The sequence below is a fragment of the Diadema antillarum genome, unplaced genomic scaffold (genome assembly GCF_040938485.1).
Source record: "Diadema antillarum isolate AM-2024a unplaced genomic scaffold, OU_Dant_1.0 seq00000597_RagTag, whole genome shotgun sequence".
In the NCBI taxonomy this organism is placed as follows: Eukaryota; Metazoa; Echinodermata; class Echinoidea; order Diadematoida; family Diadematidae; genus Diadema; species Diadema antillarum.
Window position 1 is genome coordinate 2,028,442 of NW_027271528.1, and position 22,431 is coordinate 2,050,872.

General features: G+C 38.6%; 1 protein-coding gene across 1 annotated transcript in view; it reads left to right on the forward strand.

Moving 5' to 3' along the window:
* The first annotated feature begins 842 nt into the window (after positions 1–842).
* LOC139735773 (uncharacterized) overlaps positions 843–22,431 on the forward strand; it is a 95,004-nt gene continuing 73,415 nt past the window's right edge. Inside the window, exon 1 of the mRNA XM_071646524.1 lies at positions 843–1,150. Within this exon, the coding sequence (XP_071502625.1) occupies positions 1,125–1,150 (26 nt within the window). The 5' untranslated portion in view covers positions 843–1,124. The remainder of the gene's footprint in view (positions 1,151–22,431) is intronic.

A 22,431-nucleotide genomic window follows, 5' to 3' on the forward strand; every position in this document is an offset into this window, starting at 1 on the left:
CACAGTTTTCAGGCTGAATTTTCCAGTCTTGTGTATCTGGTGTTTTTTTTTTTTTTTTGTATCTGTAAATAGGAGTTTCTGCAATTTACAAGCTTTGCTTCTCAGCAGGACTCCTATCTTTTCCACCTCATGTACTAGTATATGTTAACTCTTTTTAGCTATCTGTCATGTTTGTGTAATCATTGATTTCTTGTCTTCACCCAATACCGAGGTACTACAATTTCTGTACTTTGTTTTCTTGGTGGAATTGAACAAATAAATTGAATTGAATTTAAATTGAAAATATCCATGTTTATCCAAAATGTCATACTCGCCGCCGGATGATGCATGTGATTCACGGTGAGCATCTTTTTCACTTTTATCTGCCCCACTGTAGGCCCTGTAGGTGGAAATCACAGCTGATCTCAACAGATCGAAGAACAAGAACAGTGGTGGAAATAGCTGCTTGACGTGCCCTCTCAGAGTGCTTCTCTAGTTTTATAATTATTATCATAGAAAAGATGAAACAGTGCAACAGTCAGTCAAACACGCGTTTGTTTCAAGATGACACATACATATTGTACTAGGAGTGTAGAACTTGATGTGAGCAGTACGTGAGCGAGCGCGAGCGCAACTCTCTGTACTGCGAGCTGCAGCGATGCATGCTGCTGCTGCACACAAGGCACAACGCAGCGCGCATGCAATACCTGTCACGTACGTCGGCCGTACGTACGCATGATGACGATATGGCGATCGCGGATAACAAAATAACGCATTCACATACTATTACACAGTAGTCTACACGCACGTACGTACGTACGCAGGGAATGTTTCTACGTAAAAGACTATGGCTGCCCGCCCGCCACTGAAACTGGGGGAACTGTACCAGCATGTCTTTATGGAATAAACCTCAAATATTAACGATGTATGAAGATGAGCTTTACTGAATGACATGACAGAAGATTTAAAACAAACCACTCTCAACTGTAAGGGGATAGAACACACGAAAGATAAGATTATTCAGCACATCTAAGAGGAAACAAATAGTGAACCGCAAAGGTTGTCCGTCTAAACTCGTTGAATGAAATTTCATAGCTGCCTATGACGTCATCGATTTTACAAGATGGCGGTAGAAAGGATAAGCCATGGCTAGTAGACATCCGACAGAACGGTAAGAAATTACACCCTCGTATCGAACTTGCACAGTGTTGAATTTGATAAATATCAATTCCTCGAAAACTGAAGAATTCGGTGGTGTGTCGTATGATGTGATTCATCCTTTCGCTTCGAAATAATAAGGAATTATAATGGAGTCCTGGTCTTTCGTTTTGCGTTCGTAGTGCGTGATTTTTTCCCCCCTTGATGCCAGGATAATAAAGATGCAAGGGAGTGAGCTGAGTGAGAGGGCTACCTTACCCACATTAGTTAGACTTTGGTATGTTTGGATTATGTATAACGATGATGTTTTCCCATGGATATAGTCTTGATGTGCTGACGATGCTGTATTGAAAAACCTAGAGTCAATACCATCAGTAGTCTCCAGTTGCTTTGACCAGATTGCTATGTTGAAGCACATGGCTGTGCGCATGGAAACTTGCCTATTTTACACAGAATATGCACCCTTCTTTACCTCAAAGACTTGATACTGTATGAGACTCCTCATATTACTAGACAACATACTCTGAAAATGGCGTGAGAATTCCTGGGTGCGTCATTTTCATTACAGACGCACTTGCAATACGCGTCCGGTCCCACAACGCTTGGTCATACAGTGTAACTTGCACTTGTAAGAGTAAAAACTAATTAAGCCAAGTCAAGTGGTCTTCTTTTTTTTTTTTTTTTTTTTTGGGGGGGGGGGGGGATGTATTTAAATATTTAAAGTTTTGACTTAATTTTACCCATCATTAATACGATCAATCTGAATTGGCTTCGCAGCTAACACTCAACACCCCTAGCTGGGTAGTATTCCAAGCAATGAACAGGCAAGTTCCTGAAATGTTAGGCAATTGCGCACTTTACGGCCATATCGGTACCTCATTCGCTGTATGCCAAGGTGATATCCCATGAACCACCACAAAATGAGCAGCTGGCGAGCTTCTCTTGCTGTATGGAATGCCGTTTGACAAATTATACAAGGTCACTAAAAGCCCGCCTCACTGCACTTCTGCGGAGCGGACACATCAAATACTGTGCGATCACGATTTCGTGTGCCTTCTTTTGCTCTCCGCTGCAGGATTATCTAGATCTTTTTTGTATATGGTAACCCTACTACATATCGACCACCCTTTTTAAAACCGACCGCGTAGTATTGGTGCACAGAACGCTTAGTACTTGGTATGCACTTCACTGCGCGCAGAGCACATAAAAATGGATTGACTTTGACCATTGATGAGGATGTGTGGGAAAACGCGAAAATCCACTGTTCATAAATGGTTTAAATCAAGGACAAAATTTCGAATGAACATTTTAACCGAATCGTGATGTAATGTCTATGGAAGTTTCTAAAAAGCTTCGTACAACACGGTGTTCAATACAACTCGGTTTGCGTGCATTGTCAATGCAAAAACAGCGGTCGATCTCAATAAAGGAGCGGCATCGTGGGGAGCTGAAACGAGGCCATGCAAGTTCGACGGCGATATTTTTGTACTGAAACTTCGAATTGAAAAGGGAACAATGGCATTTGATAGTGTTGGATTTTCTCAATCATTCATGTAGGTCAAGTTTTTACGTGAATTTCAGTGTTGAATATTCTTACCAAGCAAATAGAAATTAGGCGGTCGATGAGTAGTAGGCCCAACCATATAATGTTGCATCGCAGAAAATTGCCATGATCATGGCGCAGTGTGTGAGAAAGTTGGCATTAGTCTGCGATACAATAGAATCCATTTTTGAACTATTTTTATGCCTCCTTCATCCACCCCGATCTGACCCCATCACAAATTGCGCAAACCAACCACGCGGGTGGGGCTTGTGTGTGTGTGTGTGTGTGTGTGTGTGTCCATGTAGTGGCTGCCCGTAAAATAAATGCACACTTCGCACAGTGTCTGGTCAGGCTCATTAAATGGTAACTGTGCAGACGAAATAAACACCAACAGACTGACGAATCGGGAATAAGTTTTTTTGGTTTTTTAAAAATTATTATTTCACAGAATAATTTCGCCAAGGCCAGGAATCCCCTACTTAAGATATAACACAGAATTCATTCATTGGAAATCGTGATTGAAGCACGGAAGTTTACCACTCTTTACGTTCTGTTGTGTGCCAATGCACAGCACCCTGTTTGTTTAGGGTATGCTCGCGCTCGATCACGCCACGCCGGGCAATTAAGGGCGTTACAGCAACCATGTGGCGTACTGTAAATGCTTTCATCACACACACACACTGCATCCCAACGCGAAATCTCACACACATGCACACAGTACAGTGCCGGAAGACGCACTGTTGAACCCGCAGTGCCCGATAGGTACTTGAATTCACATGCACTGCTCGATTAGGGTAAAATTTCGCACCGATGATATAGGGCCATAGAGTGTACAATTGCCAGATAGGAGCTTGAATGTAGAACTCCAATAAATTTTACAATTTGTACAGTTTGATTTAGAACTAAATAGAAGCGTGCAAAGCTGCGAGCTAGATTTCTAGATCTATTCTTTTTTTTTCCAAGAGGATGCAGAGGAGCAAATAAGTTCTCTATCATATGCTCAACATCAAGGAACAAGGCAGAGTGAGCTTCCAAAAAAAATCAGACTGCCTGCCATAATGTAGCTATGTAGCTGCTGCTTGTATTACTAGTTATACTACATCACAAGCTAGCAAATTCTGTTGTCACAACACATGCAAATCACATCATTTCACACACTCGCATTGTCATTCACCTCAGGAAAGTCCCTTAGTCACCTTCAAAAATTCAACAGAAATCAAAAATGCAAAATCAGTGCCATGTTTCCAAAGCATGCGGGACTTGAGTCCAGTGTTAAGAATCGGGGTTTCCTAAAAATTGAGAAATATGCCGTTCTGTCAGAAGTTTTTTTTTGGTTTGTTTATTGCAAGCTCCGAGTATGATGGTATTGGCAAAAACGCAAAAGGGTCATTCTTCGCTAAGGGTATATTTTTGGCCTTACAAATTATTGAGAGAAAGAGTGTCTCAGAAATGGAAAATCTTTCATAAAATGGGAAAATCACAATGAATGTTGACTTCATTTAATACGGGTGCAATCTTTATGGGGTGTTTCCTCATTTAAAATACCTTTCAATTTTTAGTGTTGCAGTGATGAATAAATGCAAAATGTGACGTGACGGAGATGATGTGACGGAGATGATATTTTGTAATCTAATTTGGCACAAACAAATTTAAGGATACCGGTAGATATTTAATGCAACTGAACCCCCCAAAAATAGCAATGGTTAAAGGACTTCCAATATGATTAACACCATACATTTTTTATATCACTTTATTGTTATTTTGTACTAAAGAAAAAACTCCCTCAACGTCATCTCCGTCACTTTTTGTGACGGAGATGACGGGTCCAACAATTAATGGCCTCGTATCATCTTCCTAATCCACTCACCCACGGTAAGAACCGTGTGTACTGGTAGAGGGTATGATCTTCTCTCCCGTTATGCTACCAAAATTATAAATTGATTTGATTTGATGTGTAATCTTAAGCGTTCGGAAATGATGCTGAATAAAGGTACGACCTGGCTTTTGTCACAAATTTCCAAAAAATTATAACTTTATTGATTAAAATAGGGGAAAAACCAGGTGAGTTCTCCAACTTCAGCATGTATAATGTAACTGTCATGTAGCACTAAAATCGATACTTAGGGTACCCGTTATATTTCTTCGATGGCGCCCTAAATGTTTGTGACGGAGATGACGCAAAATGGCGGGACACACAATTTTGAATTATTTCATTTTTTTTAATTGTTTGATATTGGTATATCTTATGCTAATGATTAAATAGTATGCTCTGAAATGAAATAGATAAGCATTTAAAAACGTTTCAACATGCTCCCATCTTGAAATGCGACATACATGTAAGGATATTTATTTGTAGTATCACCTGGACATGGGGGTTTTCAGTGGTACAGATGCGGGAAAATTAAAATAATAGGTTTGGATGAACAATTCATCCCTTTTTTGTATGTTATCCTAATTATATGAATGTAAGTCATTGTAAACAGAACAGAAAGTAATGAAATGACCTTTTATTTTCGTACATATTACCTTTAATCTAGCAGGACACAGAAATATGTATACACTTAGCGAAGAATGACCCAAAACATCTGTACATGTCGATGCACAGGCTAAAAATGTGCAGGGGTTAAATGCAAATACCGACTTGCCATAATTCGACCACCAACGGGCGCTGCAATGTCCTGGATGAACAGTCTCAAAAAAGTTATGCTGCGCTGCTTTTCAGCAGCCTTGTACACGTATTGACGTTGAACATGCGTTGCGCCCTGTCACATTCTAGCCCCATTCTAGCCCCATGGTAGCGGGGGGGGGGGGGGGGGGGGGGGGGGTTGCATTCTGGCCCAGTATCTGTAGTCTGGGAGACACGCCCACCCACACGGCGTGCATAAATTATGTGGCTTATCTGCATAATTTGTGCACGCTACGCGGAAGGCGCGTTTTGCTGTGCAGACGCGCCTTCCTTCTCTTCACTCTTGTGCTGTGCAAAGTTTTACAATTGAATCGTATACGCGTACATGTCTCGTCCATGCCTTGTACCATTGTATTGCTGACCTCTGAATTGTATTAGTGTTGCACTCCACGGGAGCTTTGGCTTACATTAAACTTATGACAGTGAAGTTGTGTGTATGGGCGTGTCTCCTTTTGACGTAAGTTTCTCAAAACATAGCAATATACAATGTATTTTTGGATTTTTCAAATTCTGTGATCATGATGTGCATGTAACGAAATCAACCTTGCCAACCAAATCCAACCCCAAAACACTCAGACTTTGTGTGCAAAAGATACCACCCAGAAACACTGAACGTCAGTTCATTGATATACCATGGGATGTGTTTAACCATAACATCCTCTGTAACTTTTTTTTTTTTTTTACTCCTTTTTTCTGTAAGGTTGAGTGTACAGTTGTATGCATTCCGGGAAAATAGTATTGTCCACTTGTGTATGGATTAACATGTAAAATGGCAGCTAAATTTAACATCTACAGTGTAATATTATTGATACAGGAGTTTTGATCAAAGAACTTGCAAAGTATCCAGGCTACAGTTCATTCATTTCAGTGCTTTATATCTGTAAAATGTTATCTTTAGATCACCTTTAGATTCTAGTTGTGTTATACATGTATGTAAATGTGTTCACATGTGTTTACAAATGTACAGAGGTGTGTTGGTTTTAAGAGCTACAAAGAGCCTATAAGCTGCTTCCTAGTCACCCTGTAATGATTTCATTCGAATAAACGGTTTATTATTTTCTTCAAATATTTTACTTACAAGAAGTTTGTAACCAACTCTCATGTATTGTATTGAATACACTACGCATGATTATCACATGCTATGTGTAGGTGAAATACTGTACATGTACAGGTGTAGGGTAAGATGTTTTATCTTCAATCATTTAGAAAGCAAGGTCAAGAGTTACAAGAATTTTCTTTGTTTGCTTCTAATATACTACATGTGTATGGAGATGGATGGAGAGAATAAAGTGTATGCAGAAGTGTACATTGCATGAGTTGTCAGTTTTAGACCTGCTTTGAATACTGTACAGTAGATACAGGGTCAATTTCATGGTACATGTACACTGTGCAAACAAAATGTACAAATGTAATGCAGATGTACATGACACATACAGCATAGGTATTCTCATCGTGGAGCATTTGTGTGTGTGTATGTGTTTGTGTGTGTGTGTGTGTGTGTGTGAGAGAGAGAGAGAGAGAGAGAGAGAGAGAGAGAGAGTTATGTGTGTCCATATGTACACTTGAATTACCACAACAATGTAACAAGTTTAAATAAACATTACTATTTGTATCACTTCAGGTACTAGCATTGCCTGCCCTCAAAGTCAGATGGTAATGGTATGATTTATTATGTATGCGAGGCGCGTGAGCTGCCTGGTCTTAATGCATGTTCTACATGCCCTAAGTGTCATCGGGCTTTACTCACCCACATGTACTCGTGTTCCTGGAAATTCCATTTGACATTATCCAATGTCTGGCATGACCATGGCAAATTTAGTTATTCCCTGGTTGACATGCATAATGTATGCCCTCAGCGTGACATTCACTCAAAATCTATGACTTGTTGTTGGTTGCGCATAATTGTTCAACAGGCCGAACATGTCGTCATCATTCTACAGGACCTGTCTAGTAGTAACAAAGACAAGAAGAGACCAAAGGATTGTTGCATGGCAGTGTAAAGTGTGCAGTATATCAGCATCGCATATTGGAGAAGTACAAGATGAAATCCTTCAGATTTTGTTGTTGTTGTTGTTTTTCTTGTTAGGCAATGCCATTTTGAATTTTATCCAGAGGCTATGTCCAGTGTTAATATGAACACTATATCATTCCTCCCCACCCCCATCCCCCCTCAAAAAAAAAAAAAAAAAAAAAGAGAAAGAAAAGAAAAGAAAAAAAAAAGTCAGGCAGTGTTGGTGTTTGAAGGCAGCTTTCTCATCTCTAAAACTACAGTGCAGAACATGGAATGATGATTTGGTGCTGTAATGGTAAATATTTCACATACATCAGTAAATATAGGACAAAATGTATTCAAAAGTAAATATTGGAAATTGAGTGCATTGGCACATGTACTTTTTGTATCATAGTACAACTACAATGTATATTTGATATCTAAACAGGATCTGGTTGGCTAGACAGGGAGTAAAACTGGAGATGCTTCTCGAAAAAGTGATACCTGTGGGTCATGCAATGTGCAGCACTATTTTCATAGGCAGTATGGGTTACTTTATTCCCAGAATGGTGAAATCAATTACTTAGAGTGCCAGGGACGAACAGGATATGAAAGAGCCAGACTGTTTCAGAGATCTTTTGAACAAGAAATAGTGTACGAGTGATGAATGGCTCTGAGCAGACAATTTTTTTCTCTCTGTTTCTATTCTCCAACTGTCTGGGAAAACAAAACGAACAATTTTGCTTTAAAGGTACAGTCTGTGTTTACATTGTATGCATGCCAAAAAAAAAAAAAAAAAAAAAAATCTTTATGTATCTCAAGTAGACCTCTGTCTGAATTTTGGTCAGATGGATGCCTCAATTAAGATAATATTTTGAAACAATGATTTAATAATTACAATGTTATTACAATTTTGTGTATCCATCAGACTAGACAAGGTACAGTAGTAAGTATTCTAAAAGCATTGGAACCGCAGGAATCCTTTCTTTAAAAGTGCTGAACAGTTTTTTTTGCTCCCGTTGTTCAGATGCTGCAGCATGTGATCGAAATATTGAAATTACAGTGCACAGCTGTATATAATGCAAAGCCTTGTATTCAAACAGAAGTACAGTCTATAGCCAAAATTGTTTTCCATCAAGCATTCTGGTATGACTATATAACAGAATCGCCCATTTTTGTACAACATTGCTGTGAGTTATAGATGTTCTTTTTGTATGAAGGAAAAAGCTGGAAATGGCCCGTCTCGTACATGTTGCCATGCACAGCATGTATGGAAGGAGTGCAGTGCAGATGCAGTATGCAAGCGGACTGCGTAAGCCCCTGACGTGAAAGGCAGCTCCAATATATGTGAATAAAATATTCAGCCTTGCTTTTGTAAAGCTTAGGGAGCTAGCGGTAGCTGCCATGCCTGTTGCAGCTTGGCAGCTCTGGCACTGTGGCCGACAAACAATGGCTGCCAGGGCGGGGCTAAATAAGTGCTGCTTGCATCGATGTACAAATTGTATTATGTTAAAGTGGAGCTTTATGTCATCTAAACCTATGTGCAATGTAGGCAAATTATTGAAAAGCCAATCTTTCCTATCACTGAGCAAAAGAGAGGTGAACACATCACATGATCAACAGGCTGTGCTTCTATCATAAAGAATATGACAGAGGAGCTGTTTTTGTGTCGGCTAACATTGCCAGGAATTGGCAAATGTTCTTTCTGCAATGCCCTTGAGTTGTGGATATCATCTGCATGCTCAGATACATGCAGTTACTTGCAGGCGAGTTTGTGAGTGTGTTGAAGATTTAGTAAGAACTTGTGTTATTCATAAGATTTTGTCATTACAGTATACACATTGTAGTGCATAGTTTGACAGGTATGTGTTGAATGTGTATAGCATGGAAATAGCATGTGCTCTGCTGCATTTCTTGCAAAGGAATGTACTGTATTAACAGTATTTTTTTTTAAATTTGCTAGCATTGTAGTCTGAGATTATTATCATCAGTCAGTATTCAAGACTATAAACAACTCATTACCCATTCATAGAATTCCAATAAATGTGAGGAATATGTGCGACTAAAGAAATAATGACTGGATATCTAGAACGTTACGTACGTGCTGGCACTACTGCTAAAATTATTTACAGTACATTTGTGCTTGTCGTCAAATGAGCATTTCTAAAAGGAATTCTCATATACGTCAAATCTTCACGGAAAAAAACAAACAAACAGAAACAGTGTGATTAGGTATCAAACATGTCTGTATCATGTCCCTTTGACAATGAATAAATGAGTATTTGAAGTTGAGTTCAATTGATAAGCAGGACATACTCATTTATGAAGGTCATGAATTAGGGTCTTTGAATTGTAGACTAAAGGTGTATGTTTTCCCACCCCAGCAGGGATGCATACATTATGGGACTGTTCAATAAAACCCTGCACACAGGCTAGGCTCCATTGATCTGTGAGGTCACTATAGTTCATTGTCTGCATAACAGGCATGCTGAGTGTGATTCAGTGGTGTAGAATGGGGGACCAGAGCCGGGTTGAGCCTGAGGCAATATTTACTGTGGAGCTTACAAAATAAGAACAACTGCATATCTGGACTATTGAAGATGGATTGGTATCCATGACTGTTGTCCATATGATTCAGCCTACTTTGTAAGTTAAAAGTGCAGTCATCAGTATGTTTGTGTGATGTACAATTGTATGTGTTGTAACAGGTATAATATGGGATGCAGTACTTGTACAGTCTGCAGGCTACCACTGTGCAATGTGTATGGTACCAAATGTGACAATTTATAGTATTTTAAGTCAAGCTACAATACTATTTAGTAGATTATTAGGATGCCACATATTAAAACATGTTAAAAAGCTTTCTCATTGTTAAAAATATGTTATTGTTGTTGTCATGATTGGAAAGGAGACACTTTTGGGGCATATATGTAGGATTTTGTTTTTTGAATTGCCTTGTTGCAGAGTGTAGGCAGATAAGCTTCAGAAATGATGATTTTTTTATTTCTAGTGATTGCAGTCTTGTGCATATTTTAATTTCCTGGTAAAATGTAATTAAGTGCTGGAGCAGACTTTAATAATACTGTACATGTACATGTACAACGAGTCAGCTGACCTGCCAAGTCCTGTGTACAACTGTACTCTAATTATTTGTGTAGTTTATATTCACATTGCGCATTCTTTTACATTCGATTATAGAGTCAAATGCATGAGGTTGGTACAACTACAAATGTATGCTGCATGTAAAGATTGCTTCGAACTCTGAAGAATACCCTGCCCACTTGCTTACTCAGGCGAGGGAATGAAAGGGAAATTCTTCGCCACATGTACATTGTAGAAGTCATTTGCTGAGGGAATCAACAAATTTTGTTTAAAAAAAGAAGGGGACGACAAAATACAACTGTACTTTACTTTTCATTTGCCTAAAATGTTTTGTAAATGGCTCTCATCGTGGATGAAAGAATATGAAACTTGTATTTCCTTTGTCTGGATGGTTGGGTGATCTCTACGTGTTCTATTTTTTCCACACATTCTTTATTAAGGAAATAATGGTTTCCAGCTGGGCAAGTGTCCTGACATGTTTTGCGCTTGCTTGACATTGAATTTTATTTGCCTTGTCAAGTGGTAATGTGTGCTCATCCCGTGCTAGACGAAAATTGCAGCGGAGTGCGTTCTTGCAAGACCCTTTTTGCCACCGCTTCCATTTGATAGGGGCCCCCCGAATTAGATCTGGGATCAGATATGATTGTTTTTGTGCATAGTGGAAAGGAGCAAGTCCCATTGGTATTGATGGGGCCCCCATTTTATCAGTCTACAATTGTATGTACTGAAGAGTACAGTAATCACAGCCACCAAACCATGACTGTACCAATTAAAAGCAAAATGCATGTAGTGTGGATCATTGGATGTATGTCCAATTGTACGTGTGTATGTGTGTGCGTGTATGTGCGTGTGTTTTCATGTGTTGTTCATGAGTAGGCATTCAGAAAGCTCAAATGGCGAAATGCAGTCTCATAAGGGGTATGTCTATATTTAGATTGTGGTCATGTGACAGTGACTCATGGAAACTTTATCATGCGTTGGTTTACACTTTAAAAGAAGAATGCGTTGTTTCAATACTCGGCGCCCTTCTGTATTTCTGCTTGGACATTATGTTACTGAATAAAAAGGAGAGTAGGTTTGAACAGCTTACTCTTCTTTATCAGATATTGATGAGTAAAGAATACTAGGTACTGCATGTGTGATACTGAATGTTTTTTTTTTTATGATTTGTTAATTTCAATCCAGGAGAAAGGGAATATTATTGAAAATGTCAGTCATAAGGATAGATGTTGGAATTCTTATTACCAGCAACCTGTTGACATGTGTCATCCTTTCTTTAAAATTCATAGAGTTTGCAACAATAACGACATTGCATGAATAATTTGTAATTTAAGATGTAAACTTTAGCTGTCCAGATATTGAAGTACATTTGTACAGTGTAGGCCTACACGCTGTACATGACATCCATGTGGTCAAGCAATACTGTACTGTATATGATGCCATATATTTAGCGAGTCAAATTTTTTGTGAATCAGGACTTCCCTACAATTTTGCGAGTGGTTAGATTCACGATTGTGAAATAGGGTACTGAATGGAAATGATTGTACATCTCCTATGTGTGCACGTCACAATCATTTGGCAATTATTGGCATGTTTTGTAATTCGCGAGTAGCACCCGTCTCGCGAAATTCAGGAGCCTATTATAAAAACCTTGTTTATCCTTGCTTGAATAATGAATGGGGTTTGAAACATTGTAGACCTGAGTTTTTACAATAGTGCTCATTAGCAGTACCAGTACACTATAGAAGTCTCTCTGGTAAATGTGTGATGGTAATGTCTGTGAGACAGCATGCATCATTAGGTTCTGTAATTGGTGGAGGTTGTACCAACATGATGGACTGGTCATACATGTACAATAGTAAATGGTGCATGAGCTGGTGTGACCCAAGGGATTTATAGTACATGAACAGTGCAGTGACTACCTTACTGCATACAATGTGTATCTTGGCCAACCAGAAATTAGCAGTGCAGTATTCATCTGCTCTTCTATTCCCACATGTAGTTGATTGTGAGTTTTTGTTTCAAACTAATTCTCAAAGGCAAATTTCCTAAAGACTGAGATCTTCACATCCATCCCCTCCCAAACAAAGAACTTAAAAAATTATGAGAGATAAGGGTAAGGCTGCGTTCACATAGAAGTATTCGGTATTCGGTATTCGGTATTCGGGCACCGAGTACGCCATCACCCGCACTGTCAATTCACCATCCCATGCAGTGAGGATTTCTTCCTCCTACATCCCAGCAAATCTTATTAATGATTTCTAAACTGCATCAGAATGTCAGTCTACATGCTTATTTTTGCTAAAGGGCAAATCCAGACCAAAAGTGTCATTATTTCATAAACGAGAGACGGTATACGCTGCAAGAAAATCGAACAAGCTCGATTCCCACTTTGCTATACTTTTCGCAGCTATTCGGTACTTTCGAATAGTGCCCTCCTACGTATGTGAACTGGTGTGAGGAAATCCTATCTTTCGATTCAAGCTATTCGCGTGCCCTCGAAAAACGAGCCCGAATACCCAAATAGTATACTTCTATGTGAACGCAGCCTAGAGCAAACATAGCACATGCACTGTACATTATCGTGCTAAGTGGTGGAAGAATCCGTGATATGCTACGATATGTACAAAGCTAGCGGAAGGGGGATTGACTCATGAATGCACTCTGTTTGAAGAGTAGGAGAAAAGTGATCCTTTCTTAATCATACGCAACACATGTAACCTGGGAACATGCAAGTCATGCTTGGTCCAGGGAAAAGAGCATTCAGATGTCTTTTAATCACTTTATTTAATCATCATCTTTAACAGTGTAGCAATGATTGACAGGTGGTGTCATTGACATAATCTTGGTTTGGAAGTTTTTTTTTTTTTTTTTTTTTGGGGGGGGGGGGTTTGTGGGCATATCCAAGTAATGTAAAGAGAAGTACAGTAGAAATTTTTTATACAGTGTTTATCATGTGTACATTAGGTATTTATTTGGCCACATACTGTAGGCCCTACAGTGTACAGTGATCTTGAGGGTAAAAACTATTATGATTCAACACAAGTCAATGTGCCTTCAAAGTCATTTTCAGAGTGGACTTCTTGTTTTAATAGCTGAAGTATGCCAGATCTGAGATTTGTTTCCCTTTATGTATTTATGCGTGTGTGTGTGTGTGTGTGTGTGTGTATCTTGCCTGAAAGCAACAACTTGCCAGGGACCACTGGGCAAATGCCCTTGTGACAACCCTGCTCATAATCATACCTCTTCTCCACCTGCAATGATGGGCTACATTTAATTTGCAGGGCTAATAAGATAATTGGCAAATGCCAGTAAACTAGGTTTGTGACCCAAATGGCAGGTGCCGGAAGGTTGCCTTTTCGCGCCAAGCAGTCAACATCGACAGCTGTTGGCATGGGAGCAAAGGTGCACACGCACAGGGACCTCCCCTCACGATATCGTACGTCTTAACATCCGGCTACCGTATTTCGCTGTCTCCTGTCCTCCCTGGACATGTGTGCATAGACTGTGGGGATGGTGCTAGAGCAGGCAGCCAAATTGAAATATGTGACTCATTTACATGGCAACATTGTCTTCTTGTCACATGCCGACCCCTTGCCAAACTTCTCTAGGTCTAGTAGTCTTAGAGGTCCAGGCTCTTGAGAACATTTGAAGACTTTGATTTTCCAACATTTGAACGTAAGTCCACCATCAGATAAAGCAAGCTACCAACCTTTCCAGTGATGCCTCACTTGTTGCTTGACAGCCTGGGTGTATCCAGGATTTTTTTCTGAGGGGTTGTAATCAAAATTTTTGGACCTTTACCTTTACTGAGCGGGGGGAGGGTGGACGGTGTCGGATGGGGGTGTCCTCCCTCCCACGGTAGGGAGTTTTTGAATTTTATATCTTAAAATGGGGCCATTTGGTGCATACAAACGTGACTTTTTCGGCATGGCAGTGCGGCTAAGAAATAAGGTACATTTTGTATGGCATATTAAGACTAAGTTATGAAATTTACGAGGTTTTTGCCAATTTGCTGGAACACCACCTGGTCACTTTTTTTTTCCTGTTGTATTTAGGGTAAAAAGCCCTCGAAAAACAAAAATGTTTTTTACAAAAAGTGGACCTTTTGAAAATTTGGGGGGTCATACTACCCTCCTGACCCCCCCCCCCCCCTTGCATACACCCGTGCTTGACAAGGAATATTCATGAAGTTATGGTTTTACAAAATTACATATTTTCTTATTGTTTTCCTTGTCTTTTAGCGAGCATAATCACAAGTACATTGCTCAGCATTCAAGACAAGTACTGTAATGTAGCATTCATTGCCTACCCAAGCATGAACGTGTGATATCACGTAGACAATAGTGACAGTGACAAAAATTTCTGCAGGCATTAACGTTGTCACCCAATAACTTGCTGAAGGCTAATGGTTTGCTTTACGTATGATTCCAGGAACTTCACAGTTACCGTACATAAGTTGAGACTTGCACTAGTGGCATCTCAGCCACACGGCCAGGGCAGCTTTTGTATTAATGCCCCCCTCCCCCCCCCCCCCCCCCACCCTCCCCCAATTACGTTGCCATGTCACTTAAAGCTGATTCACTAATGTTCAAGTGGTTATTTGACAGATTTTGATGAAATTCTCCGCCATAAGATACTGCTGTGTCATCGCCCCTTGCTGTTCATCACTGGGATGCACACCATAGTGATGCTGCTGCAATACCTGTTCAGGTTCAGTTCCAACAAATAACACTGACAAATCTTATTTCAGAATTACATGGAGATATTGGCTTGTTTTTATGTTTTTTTAAAACTTTATTTACATTCAATACTCAACTAGTAGAAGTGTACAATGTACACAGTTGTAAATGAACCATGTATTATTTTTTCCTTTGCACAGGGACCTGTTAATGGCATCACATGCTCAATGAGCTTTGCATAAATTGTTATTAGCATATCTGAGAATGTAAGTCATCAAAGCATGAAAAGTTCTGTGCAGATCAAAGTCCTGTTTTATGTGAAATAAATAAAGCAGATTATATGATTACAAAATGGTCATAAATGGTGATGTAGGCCTACTGTAAAATGATTATCATCAGTATTACTACTTCTACAACAGTGAACTACAGTATTAAAACCATTTTTAGTGTCTATTGGTAATACCAATATGCTGTTATTTACCAGTATCACTTCTACTGTTTACATTTGAATAAAAGAGCTTTGACGAAGGGCAGGCAAGTGAGCATTATAAAGCTTAGGACCAGCAGACTGTATACTTTATGTATTTTGCATGTATATTGTATGTCACAAATTGTGATTCTAGCAAGAAAATTTCCTGAGTGGTTGACTTCACGAGCAAGAATCATGGAATAGGAAAGAACTTTTGATACATACAGTACTATCGAATCTCAAGACCCACCTGAGATGCAATAAACAATTCCAACCTTGTGTTACAGGAAGCATGCTTTTTTTTTTCTCTCTCTCTCTCTCTTAGTGGGGTAGCTTAGTGATAAATATACTGATAATCGTGACACGCCGGACAAAAGTGTAATTTTTTCCTCAGACCTTTGTATGTATATGAGGATCAAAATTAGGGGGTGCTCCAAGAAATCCGGCAACAGAAAAAATGAGAAAATACCCTTCATTTATACATAACAATAATGTCTGAATTCAAAGACTACACACAGGGCATTAGCTGGGTTTCTGTATAATGCAATTCAATGTTCAAGGTTGCTAGTCTTAAAATTCAGACCCATAACACGACATATTATTATGTACATGTTTACAATAATACACATTTTTTTACTGGTTTTCCTAAGGTAACAGATTATTAGTCTGTGTTGCAGACCTGATGGGGTTTTGTTGGAACAGTCCAATTTTCTTAGGCACCTTTTCATTAAATGATTTGATATTATTACTGGTAAAGGATTTTTACTACTGTCTACCTCCTGTAGAGAAATGGCAAAGAGTGACGTGTGACTCTGGCTCAGATACTGTGAATCTTGGGCAATGTGACTGAACCAGGTGTAGGACGTATGTCACAGCTCATTTTTCTCCCAGTACCACTAGTTTAGAAGAGCTGCATATTGCATTGAGAACTTAAGGTTTTGGGTATTGCCCTACATATTTCCAAACAAATTCAACCCGTTTCCTCCAAGATTGTGTAAATTCCATAGGTTTAGCACAGGGACCACCCGGTTCCCGTAAGCAATTTTTATAGTTCTCACTTCCGCTCTCTATGTGTTTCTTATTTCTTATGGAGGTTATTCAAATTTTTAAAAAGGGTAAAAGTTTGTTTTCACAGATGAAGTGAAATTTAGACAGTCTGAATATTATTAAAAATATATTTATATTTATAATTTCACTCATAAAGACTCCAAGTGGTTTGAATATTTTGGGTCTGATATCTATATATAGACATGTTATTCAAAAGTAAAAGCAATGTTTGATTGGTTCACATTATCCAAAGGGAGTGGGATGTAGTTTGCGGGTGTATAAAGTCAGGGAAGTTTACAAAGGCGATAGAAATAGGATAAAATTGGCATAGAGCAGAATCCTATAATAATTATGACTAAATTCCCGACCCCAAAGGCGGTTGATTCAAATATTTATGATGCCTTATGTCAGAATACATTCCACCCAATGTATGAGATTGATAGGAGGAAAAAGTATAGTACATTAAAAACAACAATAGTTCAACTAACCCCATTAGTCCAGCAGCATAATGAAATGATTGTTAAGTTTTATCGCCTTGTCAATTGAAGATGATGTTACATAATGACAATAATTAAAGTCAGCTAGATCTATAACGAGAAACCAAAAAGAAGGGGTGGAGAGAGAAGAATGAAGGAAGTTATCGGTATCTGTAGTTTTGATTTTCAGTATATTCATTTTGATTTCCTTAATTCCCGTTAGGTCACCATGGATAGGAGCATTTGTGTAATCTGCCCGGAACAAACACAAGAAAAGCTTAAAGTCTTATATATACTTTTGAGAGAGTGATTTGAAAAAAAAAATGTTCAGGATATCACATTTCATGCATATGTGTAGGTCTGTTGTATCACAAGACATCCTACCATATACAGTTATCGCAATCAAGGCAAACATAATATAAGGAGATATCAGCATTTTTCTCATTAAAGCATAACTGCGGATGGTTTAGTCTGGAAACATTTTTATAATAAAAATATTTTTGTTAACACACATTTTGTGTTATTAACAATACTTAACATTGATTATACAGATGTTAAGGGTAATATCATTCCCCCTGCCTTCTGAAAGAGAGAAGTCGAGTATCCTTTTGTTATGCGAGAAAAGTGAAATATGTTGAATTTTATTTATTCTTTCTTTAAAATCGTTGTACACATGTGACATCACAAGGTATAGTAGTCTTCTCATCCTGCCGTGACTGAGCAGAAACTTGAAAAATTCATAACTTTAGAACGGATTGTCAAATTTTCCTCAAACTCTCATTGATGTGTTCTACTATTGTTGCTGCATTCACTCAACCCACATGTCTATGAAGGTGAAAAATCTATGCCTGGCGACTTTTTGTTGATCAACCATACCAACCCTGATGGAAATCTCTTCAAATTCATGGAAGTTCTAATGTCTCCTTTAAAGTTTAACCCAAAATCTAAATATGTCGTTGCCATGGCAACATACCACTTAACATTAATCAAAAGTATTTTAAACCTCTATACATCCCGTCGATCAGTTTTATCTATTCAAATGGAATCTCTTCCAAACTGGAAAATAGCCTCCTGTAACTAACTTCAACTAAAAACCTTAGTTTTTGGTTGCCATGGCAACGTACAAATCAACAATTATATTTGACCCCTACTTTATACTCTTGGTACCTTCTATATAACTTCCATATAAAATTTTGTGAAAATTGAATCTTCCTACCTGGGAAAATAGAAAAAAACATGATTTTTAGAAAAAGTTCATTGACCTTTGACCTTTGACCTTTGGAAAATTCACTCCAAATGCAATCAAAATATTTTATTTGTTCTCAATATTCTTCCTGCCAATTTTTATCCAGATTGGATATTCCTGAGTTGAGAAATAGCCAAAAAACCTATTTCACAGACAAAGGTCATTGACCTTTGACCTCTGACTTCCTTCCCAGCATCAATTTTCTTGGAGCACCCTATTTTTTGAGAAGGCATATCATGAAGTAGCTTAGGTGAAAAAATCATGCTTTTGTCCACTGTGTCACGATAATTTCACTAAGCTACCCCACTATCTATTTTTGCGAGTTGTTTATTTCTGAAATACTGTTTAAATCGCAAAATTTGCAGAAAAACCCCTACCTGCAAAATATTTCATGCATACAGTACTCACTTTGTGAAGGGTGAATTAAGATTATGATAATGCAAACTATATTAGAGAAAACTGAGTATCAGAGAATAAGGCCACCAGTGATCAGTGACGTAAATTACAAACTGTATCTAATATACCTGTAATACGCAGGTCAGGGCTTCAGCTTGTATTTCCTATCACAAAGAGTACACTTGCTGTTCTGTAGATGGTGCATTATATCAGTATGACTCCCAGGGTAATATAAATTTAACACCAAACCAAGGTTTTTCTGTGTGTGTGTGTGTGTGTGTGTGTGTGTGTGTGTTTGTTTGTTTTTAAAGGGGCAAGTTTTCATTCTGCAGGTTTTATTTTTTGCATGTTGGATACCAGTACATTTTGTGTTTGTCATGCAAGAAGCTCAAACAAGGATTTCTTAAAGAATTAATTTATTTTATTTTATTTCATTTTATTTCATTTCATTTTTTTATTATTTCATTTTATTTATTTTTTATTTGTTTTTTTTTTCCAGGCATTTTTTTTATTTTTATTTTTATTTTTTACCTGTGAGGAAGCCACAACTGTATAGCTGATGCAGTGCTCTTTCTGGCCAGTGTTTTAAAACCTAGTGCAGATACATGTATGCCACAGACATACTGGGCATGACAAGCTGCAGCTGGAGACTACAAGGATAGGGGATTATGTGAATGTGATTTGATTGGATTCCTTGGATTATAATTCCAGGGGACATGCCTGGGCATCAGAACTATGTAGGGTGGGAGTGGGTGGGTGGGTGGGGGGGGGGTGGTGGGGGAGAGGGAGGGTTTGAAGCCCTTGACACAAAATGAAAGGAAAAGAAAAAGAAGAGAAGAAATGAAAAGGAGGGTCCGACAGAAATGTCACTAGAGTATGAGATTTCATAGCGAATCTCTTTTGCTGACTTTCTCCTGCTGGCAGAGAAAAAATATCAGCTCTTCGTTGTATCGGGCTGAGGTACACTTGAAATAAACAGTAGTAGGAGAGTGCTCTTTGTTTTATATGAATATTTGATGTGTTGGCAAGATATTGAGTGAAAAGTGGTCCATTGTATTATTTTGTATTTGTTGAACACCAGGCACAAAGTACCACTCAACAGTATACCAATGCCTGTCTCACTTGAATCTATAAGCATGTGTACTAGGTTCTTCAAGTACAGTTGAGCCTCTATTATCCGGCCTCCCTTTATCCGGATCTCTCTATTATCCGGACGCAATCTCGCCGTGATTTTTTAAAAAATAATTACGGGAAGAAAGGGGGATTCCGAACTCCTTGAGAACTCCTACCCAAACACACATGAATTACATATTACTTCCAATATGATTAACATACATTGCATCAAATTTCCTTCCAAATTGCTTACCTTCAGACATTTCAACATCCCGAAACATCCCCAAATGTAACAATGAAAAGGTTGCAGTATACACATTACTTCATGTGGTACTACAATGGGCTACATCAGTACATGTGTATGTATAATGTACACGTATAAAGCATTGAGTCTCCCGTATCCGGCCAAATCCCTTATCCGGATGAGCCCCGGTCCCGACTTGTCCGGATACGAGAGGTTCAACTGTACATGTATGTGCTTACAACTGTATTGATAGAGTGTTTACATTTGTGTTTCATGAGATTATCAATATACATTGTACAAGATGAAATGGTCAAAATAGTCTGTTGAAACAGATGGAATGCAAAGCCTTATTTAAGTTTTCTATATAAAATGATGCAGCATACAAAATGGTAAGATGTCACGTGTAGATGTGTGCACAGCCTGTAGCTACACTGTGTTATCAATGCACTGTTTTCATGCACAGTGTGTACACTAAGTGCAGGGCAATATATTTTGTCAGCACATTTCTACATGTTGCACATGAGCAGAAATGAATTGCTACAATTGTACCTTTCAGTGCATTGTGTGCATAATCAGCACAGCATACTTGAACTGCGGCATCACAGATCAGTGTATAAAACGTGCATCAAGCAATAAGAAGATCATAGACAACAATATCATCATGTACAACTGTAGACCACCCTTTTTGGGGTGTCACCTGAATATGTAATACGGGTATGCAGGAGGCTGCTACCATGTCTTTGTTACTTGTTGTCTCTTTCTGTTTTGCCCTATCCCCAAGAGGGCAGTCAGATGGGAAAACCGATTTCAAACCTTTTTAAAAGTATTCTCTAGCTCCCCCATCCTAGTGATGCATACACAACTGTATAGGTATTACCAGAGAGGTGGGAAGAGAAGAGCTGCTCTTTGATATTACATACAATGTAGCTCCCTATGCATAGTGACCTAAACATACTAGGGTATGTACAACGTTGTACGCGTGTACAGTACCAGTATGGTACATTTGTATGTGCACTGAGTACAAGTAGGCCCTGTACCTGGTGATGTATTCTGTGCCGTTGTCAACTGCGAAATTATGAAATGATACGGTCAATAATCTTTGCACTGATGCTAACATTTGAAACTCAATGTGAATACACATGGAGGGTTCTTGTAAGGCTTATTTTGAGGTTTGTCCACAGCAGTCCCTCTCAATTTAGCCCAATTTATTTTGAGTATTGCAGTAGACTACTAGCATCTCCTTGGGGGCAGACTGGATGAAGGATGAAGTACTGGGTCATCCGACCGTGACAGTTTGTGGTTGAGGAATCCTCCCATCCTAATACCAGCAATCCTCAGTGTTTATCTAAAGGACTTTATGGTTCATCAAAAATCTTTTTTATTGCAGCATCTGTGAGTGTGTGACAGATTTGTTTGGTGTATTTTTGGTAACCTCAAACACTTGATCTAATATTTTTTGATTTATGCCTGTTGTTTCTTCATGAAACATCCACAGTACTTAGTTTGGAAGCAATTTCAGATGATTTTCATATACGTGATTTTTTTTTTGCAGCAGTAACTCAAAAGATCTGTACAACTGTGATATAATTTTAAAGCATTAAAACAGTGGGTCTGTGTAATTCTATAATTTAGGCAATTTACATGTAGCACATTTTTATTGATAACTCCAAAAGTTCATGCACACATTTTTATAGATGCTTTATACTGCATATTGTACCATTCATTAGATTTCAGATGATTAGAGTGCTACAGTACAAATATGTCTACGAGTTTGTGATAAGAAGGTAGGCCTACTTCACATGCATAGATTATTAGCAGAAGAAAGAATTGATGGATAATGGTATGACATGAATAATTTCCATTGTAATAAAGACAGTGGCAATCCAACGTACAAGTGTAATGTGCCGATGTTTTTGAAAATGTTAATGTGATTGCTCTGACATGTACAGTACATTGTACACACCATTAGGCTGACATGCTGCATGTAGGTACCTACATAGGTACAACAGCTTGTATTTGTTTATGATGGCTTTACATTTGTTTTCTGCCTAATTGTGAGATACACTGTATTTACCTCGAAGCTTAAAGGCGCAAAGAGCGCCATGTCAATTCAAATCAGATCATTTCAGAGTGGATACCTTCTTTCTTTTTGAGACCGCCATACTTGTTGAATGTAAAATCGAGTTAGATATCTTCTGTTGTACAATTCTTTCAGCCATGTTTAATCAGATCGGGGGGTATGATTGTTTGCGTATACTGGTACTGTATAAGTACGGAAGGCTTACATGCATGCTTCCCAA